Here is a 19,749-nt window from a genome sequence, read left to right as displayed (position 1 = left end):
TGTACCAGACTTCAGAGTTGCCCTCTATGGTCAAAGCCAAGAGACAGTTGGAGCAGAGTGAGGGCAAAGGGCAGCTGGACCGGAGTAAATGGAAAGCAACCTTTGTTTGAGTAGCCTGATGTTTAGCTGCTTCCCAGACTGCCTGGCCTCCTGACATCGTCTAAGTGACTCTGACCACATTGATTGTGTCTGCAACAGCTGGAACATCTTTCTAGCTTTCAAGTTGAGGCAAAGGGCTCAGTGACAACTGACCAGCTGCTCCCTGACTGCATCCCGATGGCTGCAATTAGAAGATAACAGGCTGAGATTAATCTAATGCTGTGTCCCAGTTCCGTACTACATGATTCTAACTGTACTGTGCATGGGGTGTAATGTGTTCACACAAGTTAATGTGCAATTTTGAGGGATTTGTTCTTTACTTTTAATGCTACTTTGTACTCTTACTCCATTACATTTCAGAGGAACAAATGTGTACTTTCTACTCCACTTATTTCCACAGCTGCTATTACAAACATTTTGCCTTATAACATATAATGCTTATAATTCAAGGAGCACTCCCAGGGAAGGAACAAAAAACAATGAAATCTTACTTATCAGTCAAGTTGTGAAGGCATTACAACATCACAAGCTGATTGTCAGCTTAGATTTTGAATAAAAACTTCAACATCTATATTAACTGCTAAAAAACATCATCTGAAGCAATTCATACAGTGTGTAGCAAAGAACTGGGACACAGCAAAGCTCTTCCTGGCCAATAGCTGAAGGCCGCTGTAGCCATGCAGGAGAATACTTGGAACACCAGTAGTTTTATTGTTCTGTATGTTGTAAATCTGTAAATTAAAATGTCCCTTTAAGGATTTAATATTTATTTTCAGTAAAGTTGGAAGATTTGCAAACTCAAAGCAGCAGAGGCTGAAATATTATTTTCGGTCCTCATGTTGGAACATAGGTTTCCCATGATGCAACTTTCATTAGGCCCTTCCTGCCCTGTGAACACCAAGCATAATGACAACATCAGGGTTATGTTCTCAGACTTGACCAAACTCCTCCATAGCCACAGAAGCCTTTATACCGCTTGTTTTCACAAACTCAGTATGTCAGCCACCTGCATTACAATTAAATATGGACATTTTGAAAAGGGAACCCTAAGCCGTTGTCAGCTGTCTGCAGTTCTTTAGATAAGTGTTCCTGGCACCAGCTAGTTGATTGCATTCTCAAGGTATTCCAAGAATATTTGCCCCTGAATTTGTAGAGGCCCTGGAGGTACTGCCACCCTGCCTACGTCCACTCCGGAGTCAAGTGCCTTAGGGCAATGCAAGGCTTTATATCCCAGTAGACCTTTGACACAGCAGGGAATCAGTAAAACAAGACTGCTGTGTTCCACTTTTGGCCTCAGGATGTGCTCATTCATTGGACACATGGGCATAATTATTTTCTTGACAAATAATCTTATCTCATATATTTATTAGTGCGGATCTTAAGCTGATTCACTCGTTTTACATGTCTTAATTGGTATTACACTCGCGCCACCTTTCCAGATGAAACTGGCCTTCCACAGACCGAGCTGAAGCTCCACTGATTCGCATTAAGGCACCATGAATCCCTGTCTAACACCCGGCTCAGAGCCAGCTTCATGAGTTAAGTGAAAGGTGCGCGAGTTATGCACTTTTAATCCAATTAGCTACATTGTAAACAATCACCACTTGACGCCGGAAGACAACTGTACTAACTTGGCAGGACCCCGCGGTGGAGGCTGGTAACTCTCGCCGCCCCGGTGGTCTGATATTCGGGGAGAGTGAGTAGTGTGCCGGCGGGGCTTAGACTGTAAATTCTATTTTGAAAAGTGACCTCCCCCTCTCTTTGTGGACACACACACACACACACACACACACACACCTGCTCGGAACCATGTCAGAAGATGACGGATACAGTTGTCGCGGAGGGACAAGTCAAGTTCAGAGACGGAAAAAAGGTTGTTTTCTCCAATATTCCATCTATATTACACTGTAAAATGTATTTTAATCCTTCAGGGTCAACAACAGGAATATGCTTTGTCATTTTCATTTTTTACAAAATTCTCCACAGTGGAAGACTCGGTGCGTCCTTCTTCGGAAGCCCTCTCCGGTAGCAGGTACGTGGCACCCGCTTACTTTTTTACAATTCTTGTACTATTCCCATTGAAAATGTGCATATTTATACAACAACAAAAAACATCATCATCAGCTAAAACATCCTCATCATTTAGCACAAATATCTGCTTTTCTCTAGTTCTCTGCTTTTCTCACAACTTACTTATGATTTGGCCTTGCGCCGTAAACACGTGGGTGTATCACGCTATACAACCGCTGAATTGATCGATCGAGTTTATTTAATTGACTAAATTATTTTAAACAATGCAGACTTGCAAATTAGGAGTCTGGATATTAAATGAAATCTTAAGGGGTTTTAGTGCCAGCTGGATTTCAGGTAACGTTTTTGAAAACTTTCCAGCAAGTATTGTGACATTGCCACAGTGTAAAGGTTTCTCTCTTCAAGCTTGGCAGAAAAGGAAGGCAGCATGTTTCAAAACAGACCTGAGTTTCACTTGAGACGCTTTGAGGACAGCTACACTGTACCCTCAGCTCTGTGTGTGTGTGTGTGTGTGTGTGTGTGTGAGATCAGCTGTGCCAATGGATCAGTTCATTGTTTTAGGGTTTGTTATGACAGCTGTGCCATAAACACAGACCAGACATGCAGAGGAGATTATAAAAATATGACTCTGATATTAAGCACAGAATTGACTTTTAAGCCTGTCTGTCTTTAAAGCCCCTCACTCTGTGTGTCTCTGCATTAGACTGTCTGTCTCTGCTGGTATATAAGGAGAAGAAGAAAGGGAAGGAGAAGGGCCGTAGCCAGAAGGAGAGGCTCAATGTAACTCTGGAGGTATGTTCAGCTGCAGCAGCCTCGCTGCTGACAGCCCCTTAGTGTCGTTACATCACATACCTCACGTTTCTACTGCTATCACATGTACAAGGGGATAGACCAAATAATGTGAATGCCACATGGATGGATAAGGACTTGAGATAAAAACAAGAAAGCAGCATTAAACAAAGAGGAACACTTCTTAAGTTGACAAATCCACCTGGCTTCAATCAGGAGAGACCGAGCTCTTTGGATTGAGGCTGATACAACTATTTCCCTTGAGATAATAAAAAGAATACAGCATTAAAGAGAATATTAGTAATACAATCTAAACTCTTTGTAACTTACTCTTTTTAATTTTTCTCCCACCCCAGGGGATCTGTGGCGTGGAGCCAGGGCCCGGATATGACGGGGTATCCTACACCTTCTCCATCCTCTGTCTGACACACACGCTGGTCCTGGGCTTCAACAGCCGAGACGCCCTGCTGGCCTGGGATGCCCGCGTCCGCTACAGCCTGGGAGAGGGTCAGTGGTTGGACCTTGTGCACATGTGTGGATGTGATCTGTGAATGATTAATGTACCGAAGAGGAAAGTTAGTTTACTGAGCTGCAGTTGGATTCCACACATCAAGAAATTCTGCTAGTTTTATATCAGGTTAGTTTTTATTTGTTTTAAGTAGCAGAAGAAGCAAGGATCTCAGTTTCTTAAAAAGCTGAAGAGGCAGTTGTTTTTGTGGATTAGAAGTACTTGCTACCAACTTTAGAGGGAGTTTTTTGGGAAATATTGCTTAAGTGGCATCTGATGCTCCGTGACCCTCCCTGAACATGTTTTTAAAAGAGTAAAGCCTGAATGTGGTTGATACACAGAATATCCTAAATGCTTTGTGATTTGGTTGGCCACAAGGTATGGACATGTAACTGTCAGGATATATTTGGCAAAAAAAACTGAACTAGAAGTCCCTTGCTTGAGGGATCAAAGAGATGACAAGTGGAATTACACAGACGGATACAATCTGTCCTTCATCACTGTGGTCATTTTCTATCTGCAAAATATGCTATCTCAACTTCACAACTTTCTTTTCAGAGAAAAATGGTTAGCTGAGGATAAAGGAGAATGACAAAGGACACTGAAGACCCTTTACTTATATATGCGTGGACTGTGCTAGAGTTGCAACAACTTCTGAGATTTACGTATTATTCTAAGTGTAATGTGGTCAGAAGCAACATTTAAAAAAAGAAAAGAAATACTACACCTGAAGGGTCATTTTTATTGTTGCCTCTCCTCTAGTTATTCTTTAGAAGCATCCTCTGCACAATAACATGTTTGTAAGAAGAGTAAAAAACGTCTACCTTTTTTCTAAGGCTTATCACCCCGCTAATTTTGGGCCACCCGTTCATTTGATCTCATCCACCTGCTCTCTTAACACAGTCCCAGCCAAGCCGGCTCGGAGAAGTATTAAACCATAAGCATTTCATTGATTGCTAAAAAAACTCTGGCTTCCGGTTATAATTTTATAGTAGTCAATCTAAGAATTCTAACTTGGACCTCTCAGAAATTACTTTTTACTTCTGCCCAAACTTTCTTTTTAAAATTTGTCTTAAGAAATATCCTTGCTGTTATCATGACATATTAAATAAATTCAGCATGATTTCTAACTGTACTCTCCAGCCAGGCTGTGTTAAATAAGACATTTTGTGCAGTACTGTCAGTATTTATAAATTTTCTGAGCAGATACATTTTCTTCCTCCTCTTTCTAACATATCACCTGCAGGATATTTTTGAGGCTCCATCCAACCCCATAATCATTATCCACAAGCATGTGAATGTCACATAATTTTGTCTCTTTGAAACCCACCTGCGGTTTTGGTGATGCATGTTGGAGAACATTTTTCTGCTTAATAACAGCAACTCTGTTCTTTCCTGTCTTCTGACTGTTAAAATAAAATCCACAGCACAATAAATATTTTATTTCACAATGCAAAACCCAATGCTAAGAATCACAATTTAACTATTTCAACAGCATTTGTAGCTGTGCTTTCTATGGCTGAGATTAGTTTTAAACGTATGCACAATTATCTTTTTATACTCCTTTTAGATTACCACAGCTCTCTTTACCCAACAAAAGTCATTCTCATGCCTGCAGTTTGTCCCCAATCCTGCTTTCCAAAAATTTAAACCGTTTCACCTCAAACTTACCCTTCTTGCAAATTGTGAATACTTTACAATGCTGTTAACATTTTCTAAAGCATCCCGGTTCTCTACCTTCAAGGCAACTTTTGGTTTAACATAATTTTATGAAGCTAGAAAAACACCTGCTTGAGATTAGTAAACCAACACACCAGCATGATGATGCCCTCATCTTTGAATGTTTAGCTCCCTGCAAGCCAGACTGCACCCAGAGGTGCTCAGACAGAGAGCCCTTCAGCCTGTTTAGTGGTCTGGTGAAGAGAAGTAAACTGCATTAAACCGTTTTTCAAGTGCTTTCTAAATATTTATTTTTATTTTTGTAGTAATTCATGTTTTTCCTGTAACTATAACTTTAAAAGACCCACTATTTGTGTTGTACTGTACATAGATATAGTGTATGTGTATACTATATATGAAACTATACAGTATGTGTTGGGGACGACACACCTTGACACTAAGAAAGTGCCATCTGTACAATGTGAGCAATGTTGCAGCCAGCTGGCCTTTAAACTGTGTAATCATCATTACCACAGCCATTTTGCACGAGTGTCCATGTGCTTGTGAGTGCAAGATATGCCCTGTTATTTTGTCTTTATTTTCCCCCTAATTGTGTGTGTGTGTGTGTGTGTGTGTGTGTGTGTGTGAGAATCATTTCTTCTCAACTCTCTCTCTTTTTCTCCTTCAGTCCACAGGTTCAGCGTAAATGTTGAGCCAGGTACCAAACTGGAATGTGGCCCCGCCTCCCTCCACCTCTGCAACAACTTATTGGTACTTACCAGAGGCGTCCCTCCTGTCGTCATTGGCCACTGGAAGTTGTCGGCGTTGCGTCGATATGGTGCGGTGCCAAATGGCTTTGTGTTCGAGGGGGGGACTCGCTGCGGCTACTGTGAGTAACTCATGGACAGACGAAGGTTTACTACTGCGTGACTTTAGACACTGTGGCATGCAGCCAAAAAAGGCAACACTTTAACACTAATAGCTGAATAACAGCTGTGGGCAATGTATAGTACCTTACATCCCTGGCTCTGTTGTTGTATTTTCTGGTAACTGACTGAACCTAGATGACATAAATTTAGAGTAATTTCTGCCAGAGCTATAGTAAAGCTTACTGAGGGAAAAAGTCAACAGCAATGTAAGATGTCTGTCCCTCAGAAACAAAGAGCTTCTTTCTGTGTTCCCATTTTACACCAATATCCAATCTATCGGATTGGATGCACCACTGACAAGACATTTTGCATAAACAGCGTGAGTCGAACTTCCTAAGCATATAATGTTACTCTTTTTTTTTTTTTAAATGTGTACAGTATATAGGTTTTGAATTTATCTTGCAAAGCAGACAAATGTAAACGCAACAACAAGCTGAACAAAGACAAAAAATAAATATTTTCTACTCAGTGAAGAATTAAATTTAAATTGCGTGTTTCCTGTATGAATTGAAGATTATACCTAAAAGATACCCTCAACCAGTAGAAGATTTAAGGGGGAGATGCCACTCCCTTTGTTAGCAAAATGGCCAAAATGCATGCCCTTTTTTAACCCTACACCCCTCATCTTCATCTACTTGTAACAGAGCAGTGGGGTTGTTTGGTTGAATAGGTCTAGTCTGCCTGACTCAGTGATCCCCAATCTGACTGAGGTTTATGCAAGTTAGACGCAATGGCCCGACCATGGTCCTGAAACATCAGTTATCGTACTGTGCTGTGCATTGATAAATCCATGGGGCTATCTGTGGTGCTGAAATTGCAGACGGCCCAACCGTCTGATAGTTTCATCTTGGATTTATAATATACCATAAGAGTCATGGGGCGGTATAATGTCACAAAATCCATAAGAATGCATTCAACCATTGAAGACAGATGTGTGGTGTAAGAGTGAGAGGGAGTGAACTGAAAGTCAAACCAACCAAGAGCTCATTGGACCAGTAACTTAGTCCATGTGATATACAACCACTGCAGCATAGATGTCTAAATTGCACTTTTGAAAGTGCTTCCCTTAGATAAATAAATTCAATTTCATTTCTCTCTAGTGCGTACAGATTGATAGATCTTTCATTTAACACTAACAGACTCACATAAAAACCTGTGATTTATTCCAGGTGTTTTATAGAGTAACTTTATCCACATAAGAAAATACTTTCTATGTATGAACCCACCACTCTGTACGCCTGCCCACCAAATAATGTGGTGTGTGTTTGCCAGGGTTTAGGTATTGTCGGAATGTCCTGTTGATCTCGGCGTGCGTGCGTGCGTGCGTGTGTGTGTGTGTGGGTGTGTGAGTCACTCAGTCAGTCAGTCACATGGACAGCAAGATAAGAGTTAAATGGGACAGTATTTATTGTAAGGACACTTGGCAAGAACTGCTGTGTTCCTGATTTTATTAAGATACCTGAAAATATTTTTTTTACTACTGTTCCTGTATAGTGTAAACTATCTACTTGCTGACGTTGTGTGTGTGTGTGGGGTTGTGGGGGGGTGTGCGTGTGTGTGCAAACAGTCTCATGGCTCTTACAGGAATAACCCCAAAGGGCTTAGGTTTCAGTGTTCTGATGGGCAATGTCTATAAATACCAGCCTCCCCTGTAGTGGTCACTCAGCCAATCACGTAGCGCCTGCTGGCTGGACAGCTAATCACAGTTTTCTCCTTCACTTCATCTGAATATTACCCAGCAGCCACTGGGGAAGTAGAAAGAGGCCCTCTTGGCGTGGGTGCAGAAACAAAGTTATAGAAGGAGAAAGATGTGAGAGGAAAATCGGCAAGCCACATTCCTTGTATAAGTGCAAGGTAAAGTGTTGGTTTACAGTTGTACATGTTTGTATGTATTTAAGTACATGTGAGCCATACCAGTGCTCAGCAGTGATATTATGTTGTTGTTGTCTGGTTTCACCCAAAGAAGACTGTATTTGGGGAAATTTCATGCCTACTTGTCTGCTTATTGTCATGTTTTGAGTATTTATGTGCACTTATCTCAAAGCAACCGCAGTGTAACAAGGCTAAGATGCTGTATTTGCATTGTAAAGTCTATCCTGTAGTCAGCTACTGTGTGCAAATACTACAATATAATTTGGGTACTTGTAAATCATGCAGAAAAATTAAAATACATAGAAACACACGGATGTGATGCAAACAAAATCTTGGAGCTTGGGAGAGCACAAGAAACTCTTCAGTAACAAAGGGCATTGGTATGCTTGAAACGTACAAATATTTATCAGAAAATCAGGCCATGATCTGTGCAAATTGTGCAGAACAATTACTGGCTAATAATAATTTGCACATTGTGAGTACTGTACTTATATCCAATGTCTGATAAAATAACTCCTTTACCCTCTGCTCCCTAACTTCCCTTGAGGCCTTTTTGACTGAGCAAATGAGTAAGGGGTTAAAGGAACGGGGGGGGGGTCCCTCGGTCATCGTGTGTGTGTGTGTGTGTGTGTGTGTGTTCCTGATTTTATTAAAATACCCTTGACTGCTAATAGGCTCTTTGCTGCAGCTGCACTTTGAAAGTCAGCTGTGCCTCGGACGATAAGATTTCTGGCTACAGAGGAGAAGACATATGCCGCATTGACAAGCCTTTCTACTGCCATGGAGACACATTTATACACACACACTGCCTGACAGCCAACTAACCACTCCTGTGGGACAGTGGACCGTTGTGCTGTGCAAAGCCTTTTGCTAGACCTTAATCAGTTGAGCTGGGGTCTTCATGGAAGCCTTTGGTTGCACCACCATATGTACACAATGTAGCACTGTGAATCAGTATATGGTGAGATCAGTACTCCAGATAATGAGGCCATGGTGTTCTGGAATCGATTGTTTGGAGCAGTGTCTTAGCTAGATGTAATTTTTCTGGATAATCAGGTCCATAACACACACACACACACGCGCATGTGCACACACTAGCGCACACACAGTTTCCTCTGCAGAGGTTTGATGTTCCGTCAAGTCTTGTGATCTAGATAAAAGCAATGTCAGCAATCTTTCCATAACCCTCAGCGGGCATAAACACACCCACATCTCATATTGTAGTACAGTAGTATGTTGATGCACATGTGGTCTTAAAAAAAAACTACATAGACACAAAAACTAGATGCATCTTAAGGGGATTATCCTGAGATAATAAAATGTCAGAGTATCTGCAGCTAATTTGCCTTACAGTGTCATAGTTATTAGTTATCCATATACATCTAGATCAGAAGATTTTATACTCACAATTATGTCCCGTAGACCTAAAAGTGTCTAATCAATATTTTTATTCTTCTTCGTATCTGGTGCTACATGTCTGGAGTCTGCAGTTCTCCCTGGCTCTACAGAGCTTTAATACATCTTCAGATCATTGTTTTGGTATTCAGCCCACATTTTAGTTTTGGTTCACTCCCCAGGCTCAGGCTGTTTAGTAAAGGCCTTCCATTAGATGCAATCCAAACCACAGCCTAAGAAATGTCAATAGTAGTTTTCAACCATGATCCATTAAATGTTCACTTCCAAGGCTTTAGTTTTTCTTTTTGTCTGAAGGGCTACAATAGGGCTTCCACATGGTAGCTTACACCTTTCTGACTGATTTAACAAAACTGTGGATTCATAAAGGTGGTATTTATTGTTTGACTAATGTCGAGGATTGCACTAGATTATAATGGATTTCTATTCTTGTTCAACCCCTGTATCTGTGATTGTGTTCATGGTTTGGGCTATGTCAACTTCTAAAACGTCCCGCAGTCAGCTCAGATAGAGTTGGAGTTAAAATTAGAATATCTTTTGATTTTGCTGTTTATTCTTTTTAGTTTTTGGTAGAGTTAAGTCCTAGCTTTCAATAAAGCATAATCCCAGCCAAAACGTTTTACACTGATACTATCCGTGATGATATTTTCATCTTTTTCCTTTTTCCCGTTGTGAAAGTGTGACTGATCTGGTGAGGTAATAAACAGACTCAAAAACTACTATAAAATACAGAACAGATTTCCATTGCATTACATTTCCAGGGATGATTCAGCTTTTGGAACTAAATGTTGCTCTGAAACCACATTTTAACATCATTTAACACATACTAAATAGGAGTTAGTAAAATACAACTTACTAGATATACATACTTCACCCAAGTAATACACTTTGTTTTGTCACCCTTCAAAGTTAGGACACTTTTCTAATAGTTTCTGCAAACTCAGTTCCATAAGAACAAATATTTTTTTTTTTTTTTTTTTTTACCCAACCCCTGACTAAGGGCTTACTTTGTCAGTTTTTTCAGTATCTCGGCAATGTGACATTTTGATGGTTCATGATATATATATATTTTTTTTGCTTGCCTTGTGTCTTCAGACTCCCACCTGTGTGTGGGCTTGATAGGACAGTGGGGAATGAATTGAGACATATGTAACCTTAAGGAGAAAGGGTCTAAAGAACAGCCTTCTGTACTGTATATCACTGAATATTGTTTGGCCCTGCTTAAAAATGTGACTTTACATTTCACAATTTACTACACTTTTACTACACGACTTTTTTTCTTAACTGCCATTTACCATACATATAACTTCTGTTTCATTACTTTCATACTACTGTATAATTTTTTGAGTCATCCATCATATACGGATGTCTGATTGTTGGTGCTGTCCGTGTTCTCCCCTTCCATCTTCCAGGGGCTGGTGTTTTCTTCTTGTCTTGTTCAGAAGGAGAGCGGATCAGTTTGCTGTTTGACTGCATCGTCAGAGGCATCACCCCCAGCAGGACCCCTCATGGCCTGCGCCCTGTCCTGCCAGGTCAGCAGGCATGCACGCACACACAACACGCACCCATGTGCATATTCTTTTTTCAAAAAATACATACACAATGTGCCTGCAAACACTCGTCCCACTGTTCTGAGCTTACACAATCAATCACAGTGGTCTGTCACTCTGTGACTTCCATTCTAAAGGTTTACAGCCTGTTTAGTGTTCATGTTTAGCATTTGTCAGGCGCCATGCAAACAAACACCACATGTTTAAAGCCCCAAGGGTCACCGCATGGTTTTAGGGGTCATGCCGTTGTGTGTGACATGTGTGCTATTGTAAAATACTGTTACCTCCACAGGAATTTCTGAGACGACAAGTATGTCGACAGAGAGTTTAGTGACAGTTGGAAACAGAAAAGTTATGCAGGGCGCGTATCAACGATCTGACATAAAGTATCTACAATACCTCTGGGTAGACAGAGACAACCCCACCTCCCTGTGGTACAGTGGATTTGCACATATGCATTTTTTAACTTTGTTAATGCTTTAGGTGAAATAGATGGAGAATTTATGCCAACATGGAGAGAAGTCTAAAGTAACTCCTTTTGACCGTCAATTTTCATACATTAGCTACTGCCAAAATCAAACTGCACTTAACATGTTTTGCAGAGTCAGTTATTACTTAAAAGTATAATATTGACCTGGACCCAATTTTCCAATTTATTTCCATAATACTAATATATATTATAACTTTCCTGTCTGAAGGTCTCAGCAGAATAATCTATCAGTTCTGCAGAAGGACTCAAGTGTGTTTTATTCATCACATTGATGGCTCACTGTAAACCAGATCCTCATTATCAGTACAATCAAGGCTTTAGGAGGCATGTTGGTACCTCTAAACTCTAGAATACAACATTATCACACAACATGATAATCTTACACTGACGGGGCATTCTGCTGCCTCATGAGCATGTTCACTTTTTGATATTTTGGTTGCTCACACATCTATACTTAAGTATATTTTAAATGTATGACTTACTTATAATGGGCTATTTTCACATTGTGATATTCTTACTTTAGCTTAAACATACAATATTTGTTGCTAGGGGTCTCTTAATCTAAACCTTGGATGTAAACACAGACTTTTGATGACATAGTGAACTACCGTTGGCAATTAAAATGTTTCTGTTCTGTTTTTTGTCTCTTGCACATTTAGCCAAATCAGGATTATTATACAAACAATTACTGCAACAACATTTATTCTAGTGTGAGGCAACTTGTGTCAGTCTGCTCTGAGGCCCACTGTAACCCTAATGCATCCAGTGCTGTTAAGCAGCTATAATTAGCATAGACCAGCCACGTTAGCAAATGTTAACTGACACCTCACATAGCATAGTGAAGAAACTGGCATCTGCACGTTAGCAATAGCTACTGCGGTCCAGAGGCAGAGATCCAGGAGTTAGGTTGTTGACAGCTATACACACAAACACCCTGATCCATTGCAACGGTTACACACACACACAATGTATATATAGCAGGCATTAAGTGTGTAATTGGCAGGGTTTTACACTAAATTGCTGTTCCAACAGATAGTTGAGGCGCCTATGACCTCTAGGAGATGTTAAATTTACATGCTGGTATTACAGTTGGAGACACACTCACACACGCGGCAGACATCTTAAAGAGGAGGCTGATGCATACAGTAGCACTCTAACGACTTCTCCTTTAATTTCTCCCATTTGTTTTAATATAGAAAAGTTTTCTAGCCTAATTTTGTGAGCTCAGTATTTCAGTGGATTAATTCCCTCCAAAGACTATTTGCACTAAAGTCAAAGTCACATTTTTATTAGGAGTATGACAAAGATATATACAGTATATATAGTTCAGTTCTGAGCTTTACTGTTAAACTTTTACTTTAAAATGTGACAGGGTAAACAATTTGGACAAGAGTTATTTTGTGTAAGAAAAGAGGATAGCAGATAAGTGATTTCATTGTTAATGTCAGCTATGCCCAGGTGGGTCTGGTCTTCATTCTTTTTGCTTTCTTGTTCTGAAGATCTTGTGTTTTTGTGCTCATTTTGTGTCCGGGCATGTCTCTTCTGTATTTACACAGCAGACCCCAATGCTCACCCAGAGTCAGCAGAGAAACGAATCAGCCAGGAGGCATCAGAGCTGGAGAAAAGACTCAGTATGTTGTCTCATTGCAGCCTCGCAAGCAGCACAGGTATGTTATAATGGTAACTTCACATTCAGCTGTATAACCAATATGTGACTCATGAGCACTCTGTGATGCAACATCTTGATGCTGTTTGTCATGATGTACCTCTGACTCATCATTGCAGGCTTAATCACTGGTCTATATTAATATTGATGGAGCCATTCAGGGAACGTTTTTGTCATAGTGGGTGTGGGTGTGGGTGTGTGGGTGTGCGTGTCAGAAATGAGAAGTTCACAGTCAAAGAGGTCCTGTGATTCATTTTTGATGACTAGCTCTAAAGTTTAGAGAGTTTGGAGAAAAACAACTTCACTGGATAGAAAGGCCTGCAAAATTCTTGAAGCGTAGCCAATGAGAACAGTTGATTGAAAACTAATTTCAAAGGGTCATAATATTTACTATCCAGAGCCAAATTAACAATTTTATATATTAAAGTTGTGCCTTTAGAAGTTTAACTTTGGGGTTAGTGTGTAGAGATGAGTGCGTGTGTGTGTGTGTGTGTGTGTGTGTGTGTGTGTGTGTGTGTGTGTGTGTGTGTGTGTGTGTGTGTGTGTGTGTGTGTGTGTGTGTGTGTGTGTGTGTGTGTGTGTGTGTGTGTGTGTGTGTGTGTGTGTGTGTGTGTGTGTGTGTGTGTGTGTGTGTGTGTGTGTGTGTGTTCAGGTTAATAAATGACTTCATTGGGATCTGATAACTTTCTCCCCCTCTTAGCTTCCACTTACAGCTGCAGCACATCTGTTGCGGGGGATGACCAAAGCAGCATCTCCAGCTCCTCCTCCAGTCAGTCTGATGCGAGCTATGGAAGCAGACTTCCATTTGGGGTGGAACCGTTCTCTAGAACGCACCTCTCCAAAGAGACGTTGTCAAGCTCCTCCACCCTGAATGCTTTGACCAGTTCAGATGACCGGCTTTATGCTGCTGTGATGCGTCCATCTTCTGCCCGGCTCCATCCTCGGTGTCTCCATGACAGCGGGCGGCAGAGCTCATTAGACAGTGGGATCGGGATAGTGACAGGCAGTCAGTCGTCATACTCAGGAAGTGTCTCCTCATATACAGGAAGTCTGGAAATGGCCAGCCAGGGAGGGGAGGGAGAGTTTGGCTCCGTGGCCAGCCTCCCTGCCCTACCTCATCCTCCTTCCACACCTCCTGCCATTCATCCCCCTACTCCTCCTCTTCCTCCTTCTCAGTCCACACTTAACCCAGAGCACAGTTCTGCTACCTCCCCCTGCCCTTGTGCCTCCAGATCTAGCTCTCGTGCATCCCCAATGCACAGTGAGGAGTATCAATTTCCCAGCCTGCTCCAAGTGCGGTACGACACCCCCAGGAGTCTGCTCCAGACCCTGTCCCTGAGGGAAGCCTCTGTCCAAGAAAGCCCACCTGAACTGGCCAGGGACAGCAGGGATGGAGTGGGTAGTCAAGGACAAAGGTTGAGCAGCAGCCCCAAAGCACTCAGGGCTCAGCGTCAGGTTTTGATGCAGCGCTCCCGCTCCTGGGGCAATGAGAGGGCGCCCTCTGTGGACAGTGAGGGGAGGTCCACACCTAGACCCCTGCTGGTGCCTGGAGGCTCGGTTTGTGGAGAAATACAGGTACTGTTCCTCTCACACTCTGTCAATATGCCAATAAACCAGTCAATCAACCAACTAAGTAGATTATGTCATATTAGAGAAAAGAGGGAGTTTTATTTTTATAAAGTATGAAGAACATGAATTAAAACTTCTCTTCATAAATTGAATCACATCAGTAACAGATATTTTACACAGGCTCTATCCCGGGGACCAGAGCGACCATTAAGAGTCCTGAGACACTGCTGTAAAGCTCTTCCTTAAATTACGACAAAGTATCTTTTTTTGCTCTCACCAAGCAACAAAGTTCAAGACCTGGCTCACATACTTTTATTGTAACGGATGTGGGAGGTACTCTAACTTCTGGGGACCTGCTTGATCCTGGACAATTCTTTACTTTCAACATTGAAATTATTTTCATGGTTCATGGATATTTGTACCACATTTGACCCAGATGATGTAATAACATGACGTAAACACAAATCTTTCTAATTATAAAACATCCTATATTTTAACATAACGTAGAAAATGTACCCTCAATTGGAAAACAATCACTTACATAATTACAATTTGCCGTATCTAAATAAATTAGACAATTATGACTGTTACTGGTAATTGTTGAATCACAAAAAAATGTGATTAGCCGATTACTTAATAATTGTACAGGCCTAATTTCAACTTAACCTGACAGTGCCTAATGTGTGTTCAGTGGCATATATACTGTACACAGTACATAGGTTTTCAATAAATATCAAGGATAAGTTTAAATAACGTCTGCATTGGCCCAACATACAGCGGATAGACGATACCTTCCTATACAACAGCACTGCAAATGCCAAGTAGTTAAAGCTTGCATTGCTCTTGTTTGGGTGTATAGTGAATGAGACGTTGATTTAGCCGTGGTAATTGTTGAATCCTTAGTGTTGTTCGGCAAGTTGCCTATTAATTTATTTACATCACAAAAACCTGCCATTTAAACAGGTTTCTATACGTTTTATATCCACTGTACTATACTATGACTTATCACTTTTTGACATGCAATACTATGACTGTTTTGACTGATGGTTGGATTATTAGTATAGAATGAATAAATAATATATAAAAAGATTTATCACTTTTTGACATACTATGGTATGCCTTTTTTTTCTTCTTTTTGACATACTATACTTTGACTTTTTTTGAATTATTTTATTCAACATACTATTCTGAGTTGTTACAACATACTAAACTATGACTTTTATCACTTTTTTTGACAATTATACTATGACTTTTGGTTATGCTACCCTGTTTTATTTTTTTTAAACTTAAAATATTCCACTGTTTAATACATTATTTGTATTATTCAACATTTCTATGAACATTGTACTAATTAAAACCTTTCCAATTATTCTCACTACTTCTCCTTCTTGTGCAGTTATGCCAGGAAGCCAGTTTAGCTTTGGCAATTTAGCTTTTAAGCATTCACAAGCATTTTCTGCAGGAAATGTTTTCTAGTCAATTTTCTAATGGGTTGTAAAAAGTGCTTCCCACTTATAGCAACTAGCAAGTAAATTATCATCAGAGCAGGAGAGGAAGCAGCATGTCTTGTGATTTTGGACAGCTTGTGTAGGAGTGCGTGTGTTCCATTTACACCATGTTTATACTGGAGAGAGAAGGCAAAAGGGGACAGAGAAATTGAATTAGTGATGAAACCAACAAACCATTGGAGAAGAGAATCCTGTTGTATGAAACAGTAACGATGTTTCCATATTCATCATTCCTCGACTCTGAAGTATTAGCAGGTCAATGTGGCAAACACCACACATCCTTTTTGTCAGGTAATGAGATGACACACAACTTGTATTATGTACTTTGAAACAAACTGTATGACGGATAATATTCCTAAAGATTGAGCATGCTGCATTATTATTGTAAAAGAATTGTAAAAATCCTAATTTTCACTGGTCTGGGCAGTTGTTGTTCTCCCCCCCCCCCCCCCCCCCCCCCCCCTTTAGCAAGTAATGGTGTTGAATGTTGCAGTGAAAAACAATTAACCCTGCCTCGACAATAACATCTCTTGTCTCTCCAGGGCAGTCAAGCTGTAGACAACTACATTACACCAGAGCAGTGGCGCTCAGCAAGGAACAGATGCTCAACTCAGGTAAGATTTTATCATCCCATTAGTTCCAGGTATTCTGGAATCATACAAAAGAGCTTATGTATGCTTAAAGGAAGATTATGTAACATTAGAAAGATGAAACACTCTTTCCTCCTTTACATAAAAAGTTAAATTCATAAGCAGTAAAACACTCATTTCAATACACTCAGAGGTTTTTGCTTTTGTATGCTTGATTGGTCTGGTACGATCAGTAATTAATGGTGGATAATGTTAAACTTTAGCTAGATGCTGTGTTAATTTCTAAGTACATGTGGTGACTAACACTCCTCGACTTGATACTATTGCACTATTTTCAAACTCCACAGATGACAGTGGTGATGTCTTTTAAAGCACAAGGTGTTCTTGGGAAATTAAGGCACATTCAACGTGTATAGCAACTTATGACTGCAGTTCAGCAGAAGATAGTGTTGCTTTAAATTAAACATGACAAAAGCATCAAACAAGCTCAATTCCTTGAACTTCTCACTGTAAATAAGCTGTACAACACCTTCAAGATCAAATCTAAAAGTTGTTCATGTATTGTTTTTAAGGTTGCCAACTCACCATCTGGCCTGTCACCTTCTGCAGATACACTAGGTGGGTGTGTGTTTGCGTCTTACGTAGAGGTGAAAAGTTGCTTAGTAAATTTACATTAAATGTTAAATAGTTTTAAAAATATGATGCATTGCATCGATTTAACTACCCAACAGCCTAAAAAGTTAAAATTAGTTCCATGTACTGCTTACATTATGTTAATGCAATCAAATAAGATCATATATTATATAGCACTGACATTTGACACTGAGTACATTTTGTTGAAACTACATACACTAATACATAATTTTATCTAAGTAAGATTTTAAATGAACTTTTTTGTAATGGAGTGTTTTCACATTGTTTTTATGCAAGTGAATGATGTGAATCCTTTGTTCACAGATTGTCCCCTCCGTGTAAGAGAGGAGCAGTATGGTGATAAGTTGGCAGGTCTGAAGAGGATGGTGCCCTTACTGCCTCCCTCTGCCCCCCCACCTCTGCCACTGAGCATGCATAGGCCAACATTAGTCTGTGGTAAGGCGTTTGGGAATTTCTGAATTGTAAAATATAATTTGTCATGGTGTTTTTCTATAGAGTAGCTCTCTGCTGATATACCAACACCTAATCCTGCTGGCCAGGGACCAGTTTAAAAGAATCTTTTGGGATTTTTCCTTCAGGTGTGCTCCAGTTTGCTCATGAAGCTCCTCCGTCAGTATCCCTGGACACTGGGCTCCATTGTGACCGCACTGTTAATTATGTTAACATACCCATCAGCCCCCTGGCAGCTAGAACCAACAGAGAGCTCCTCTACACAGAGCCCGGCTCAGCTCCAGTCGCCAGTCCGTACAGTGCTGGCCGAGGTAACACTTTGCAGCTCTGTAGACCCAGTAAGAACACAAAGCCTCAAGTGGCCATTTTAGGTCTCTGACTTTTTCCTATTTACCTTTTGTATTCCATGTCTTTGCTACCAATAGGCCTAATGCATTATTAGCATGCACACCAGCTATCATACAAGTATGTAAACGGATTCTAACAATTGCACAACCAAAGAAATAGATGACACATTTGAGAGCAGCTATTGCTGCTTGTTTTCTTTGCAGTTCGTATCAAGTAAGGCCGATTAATTGAGAAAACAATCTTTTAATACTATTTGTGACCTGTAAAAATGTTGGAATACAAAACTGAGAAAACATTTTAAAATCTAAATTCTAAGCTATAAATTTGCAAATTAAAGACATTTTATTCATTTTTACAATCTCGACAAATTAATGGTAGTTATTACAGTTAAAACACAGTAACTGATCAGTTCATCTACGGATTGACAAGCTTGTGACAACGTTTAAGTTGTAGAACCTTTTCTTCTCTTTTCTCCGCCATGATTTTTTTTTGACCAGAAGAGGGCTCCATCAGGTACGCCCACCTCATCACTGCCATGGAAACAGCTCAGAGAGTGGGGGCAGCGCATGTCCAGGGCAGGGAGGAAAGACTGACTCAGCTTGAGAGCAGGCGGCGGGGGCCACCAGACTGACTACACAGCACCCAACTCAACACTTCATTACAGATTCTCTCTGAAGTGCTTAATTGCAGTTGGTCCTACCAATCATTGCGACTTGTACTTAACACACCCACAGTTGTGCAAGTGAACAGAAATTTCCACAAACAATCCATTCCACTAAGAAATAGAAGGAAATGTCTGGGAAGTCTCTTACGCGGCTGCCATCTTAAACGTGTGTTGTAAGTTCTCATTCTTGTACTTAAATTAGTGCTTGACTTTTCACCCCAGAAATGTTTTTGTTGTTTTGCTGCATGACAGTTATGTCTGCCTCTTTTAGATTCTCAGGTGACTGTTGAGCATTGGTATAAATAGCCTTAATTATGTGGGAATGGCACTGATATTTTAGATAAGAGACTTTCTCTTAAATTCCAGCTCGATTTAGTTTCTTCAGGCCATCTATTTTACTAAGATCAATAAGATAAAGCCGCACTTGAGTCCCAGCCTTGGCTATCATTCCACATAAGCATCTTGGAGTTAAATCTCAAATACAAATTACATTAATCCAGGTCTATGTGGCCCTAACAGGACATGGCTGAGTAATCGGCCAGCCAGCAACATTATTCATCCCAGTAATCAATGTCTCGGCTTCTGGTCTGAATTGATGAATGAAAAAGCACTGTGTGTGTTCCATTTCCCAACTCCCTCTTGATATCATCAGGACAAATTGTTTAGTATTTGGTGCCAATCCATTTTTATGGTGGCAGTTCCCCACAGGTGTGAGTAGGAGAGAGTTAGAAAAACTTAACCAAAAAAGGGATAGTTCAGGTGTTTTGAAGTAGAGTTCAATCATTAGTTAACATGTGCGCTATATTTAGAATATTTTCACACATTATCAGTTCTGTTTCCTCTTGTCCCCAAAGTGAACAACATTTTGCTGTCATAATTGATCACGCAATCCCACTTCAAATATCTTAACTATCCCTTTAATGTCACTACAGGATTTGTAAATAATTACTTTTAGTTATG

General features: G+C 40.4%; 1 protein-coding gene across 2 annotated transcripts; it reads left to right on the top strand.

Moving 5' to 3' along the window:
• Nucleotides 1–1,486: 1,486 nt before the first annotated feature.
• dok7 (docking protein 7) lies at nt 1,487–18,162 on the top strand. Of its 2 annotated transcripts, none has more exons than XM_034886487.1 (12): nt 1,487–1,972; nt 2,086–2,131; nt 2,834–2,922; nt 3,276–3,426; nt 5,775–5,975; nt 10,713–10,832; nt 12,900–13,007; nt 13,707–14,581; nt 16,626–16,697; nt 17,246–17,291; nt 17,631–17,762; nt 17,906–18,162. In XM_034886487.1, the coding sequence occupies exons 1-12, from the start codon at nt 1,919–1,921 to the stop codon at nt 18,154–18,156; spliced, it is 2,145 nt and encodes a 714-aa protein (XP_034742378.1). In that variant the 5' UTR covers nt 1,487–1,918; the 3' UTR covers nt 18,157–18,162. The 2 variants fall into 2 exon arrangements, with proteins under 2 accessions (XP_034742378.1, XP_034742368.1); XM_034886477.1 differs by having other exon boundaries at nt 12,897–13,007.
• Nucleotides 18,163–19,749: the final 1,587 nt, after the last annotated feature.

This window comes from Etheostoma cragini, chromosome 2 (assembly GCF_013103735.1).
Source record: "Etheostoma cragini isolate CJK2018 chromosome 2, CSU_Ecrag_1.0, whole genome shotgun sequence".
Lineage (NCBI taxonomy): Eukaryota > Metazoa > Chordata > Actinopteri > Perciformes > Percidae > Etheostoma > Etheostoma cragini.
The sequence above is the reverse complement of the archived record's forward strand: the minus strand, read 5'-3'. Positions and strand labels throughout refer to the sequence as shown.

Coding starts and splice junctions, on each gene's coding strand:
- dok7 (XM_034886477.1), top strand. CDS start 1,919: ATGACGGATACAGTTGTCGCGGAGGGACAAGTCAAGTTCAGAGACGGA. Junction 1,973..2,085: donor AGTTCAGAGACGGAAAAAAG/GTTGTTTTCTCC, acceptor AATTCTCCACAG/TGGAAGACTCGGTGCGTCCT. Junction 17,763..17,905: donor TAGGCCAACATTAGTCTGTG/GTAAGGCGTTTG, acceptor TTTTTCCTTCAG/GTGTGCTCCAGTTTGCTCAT.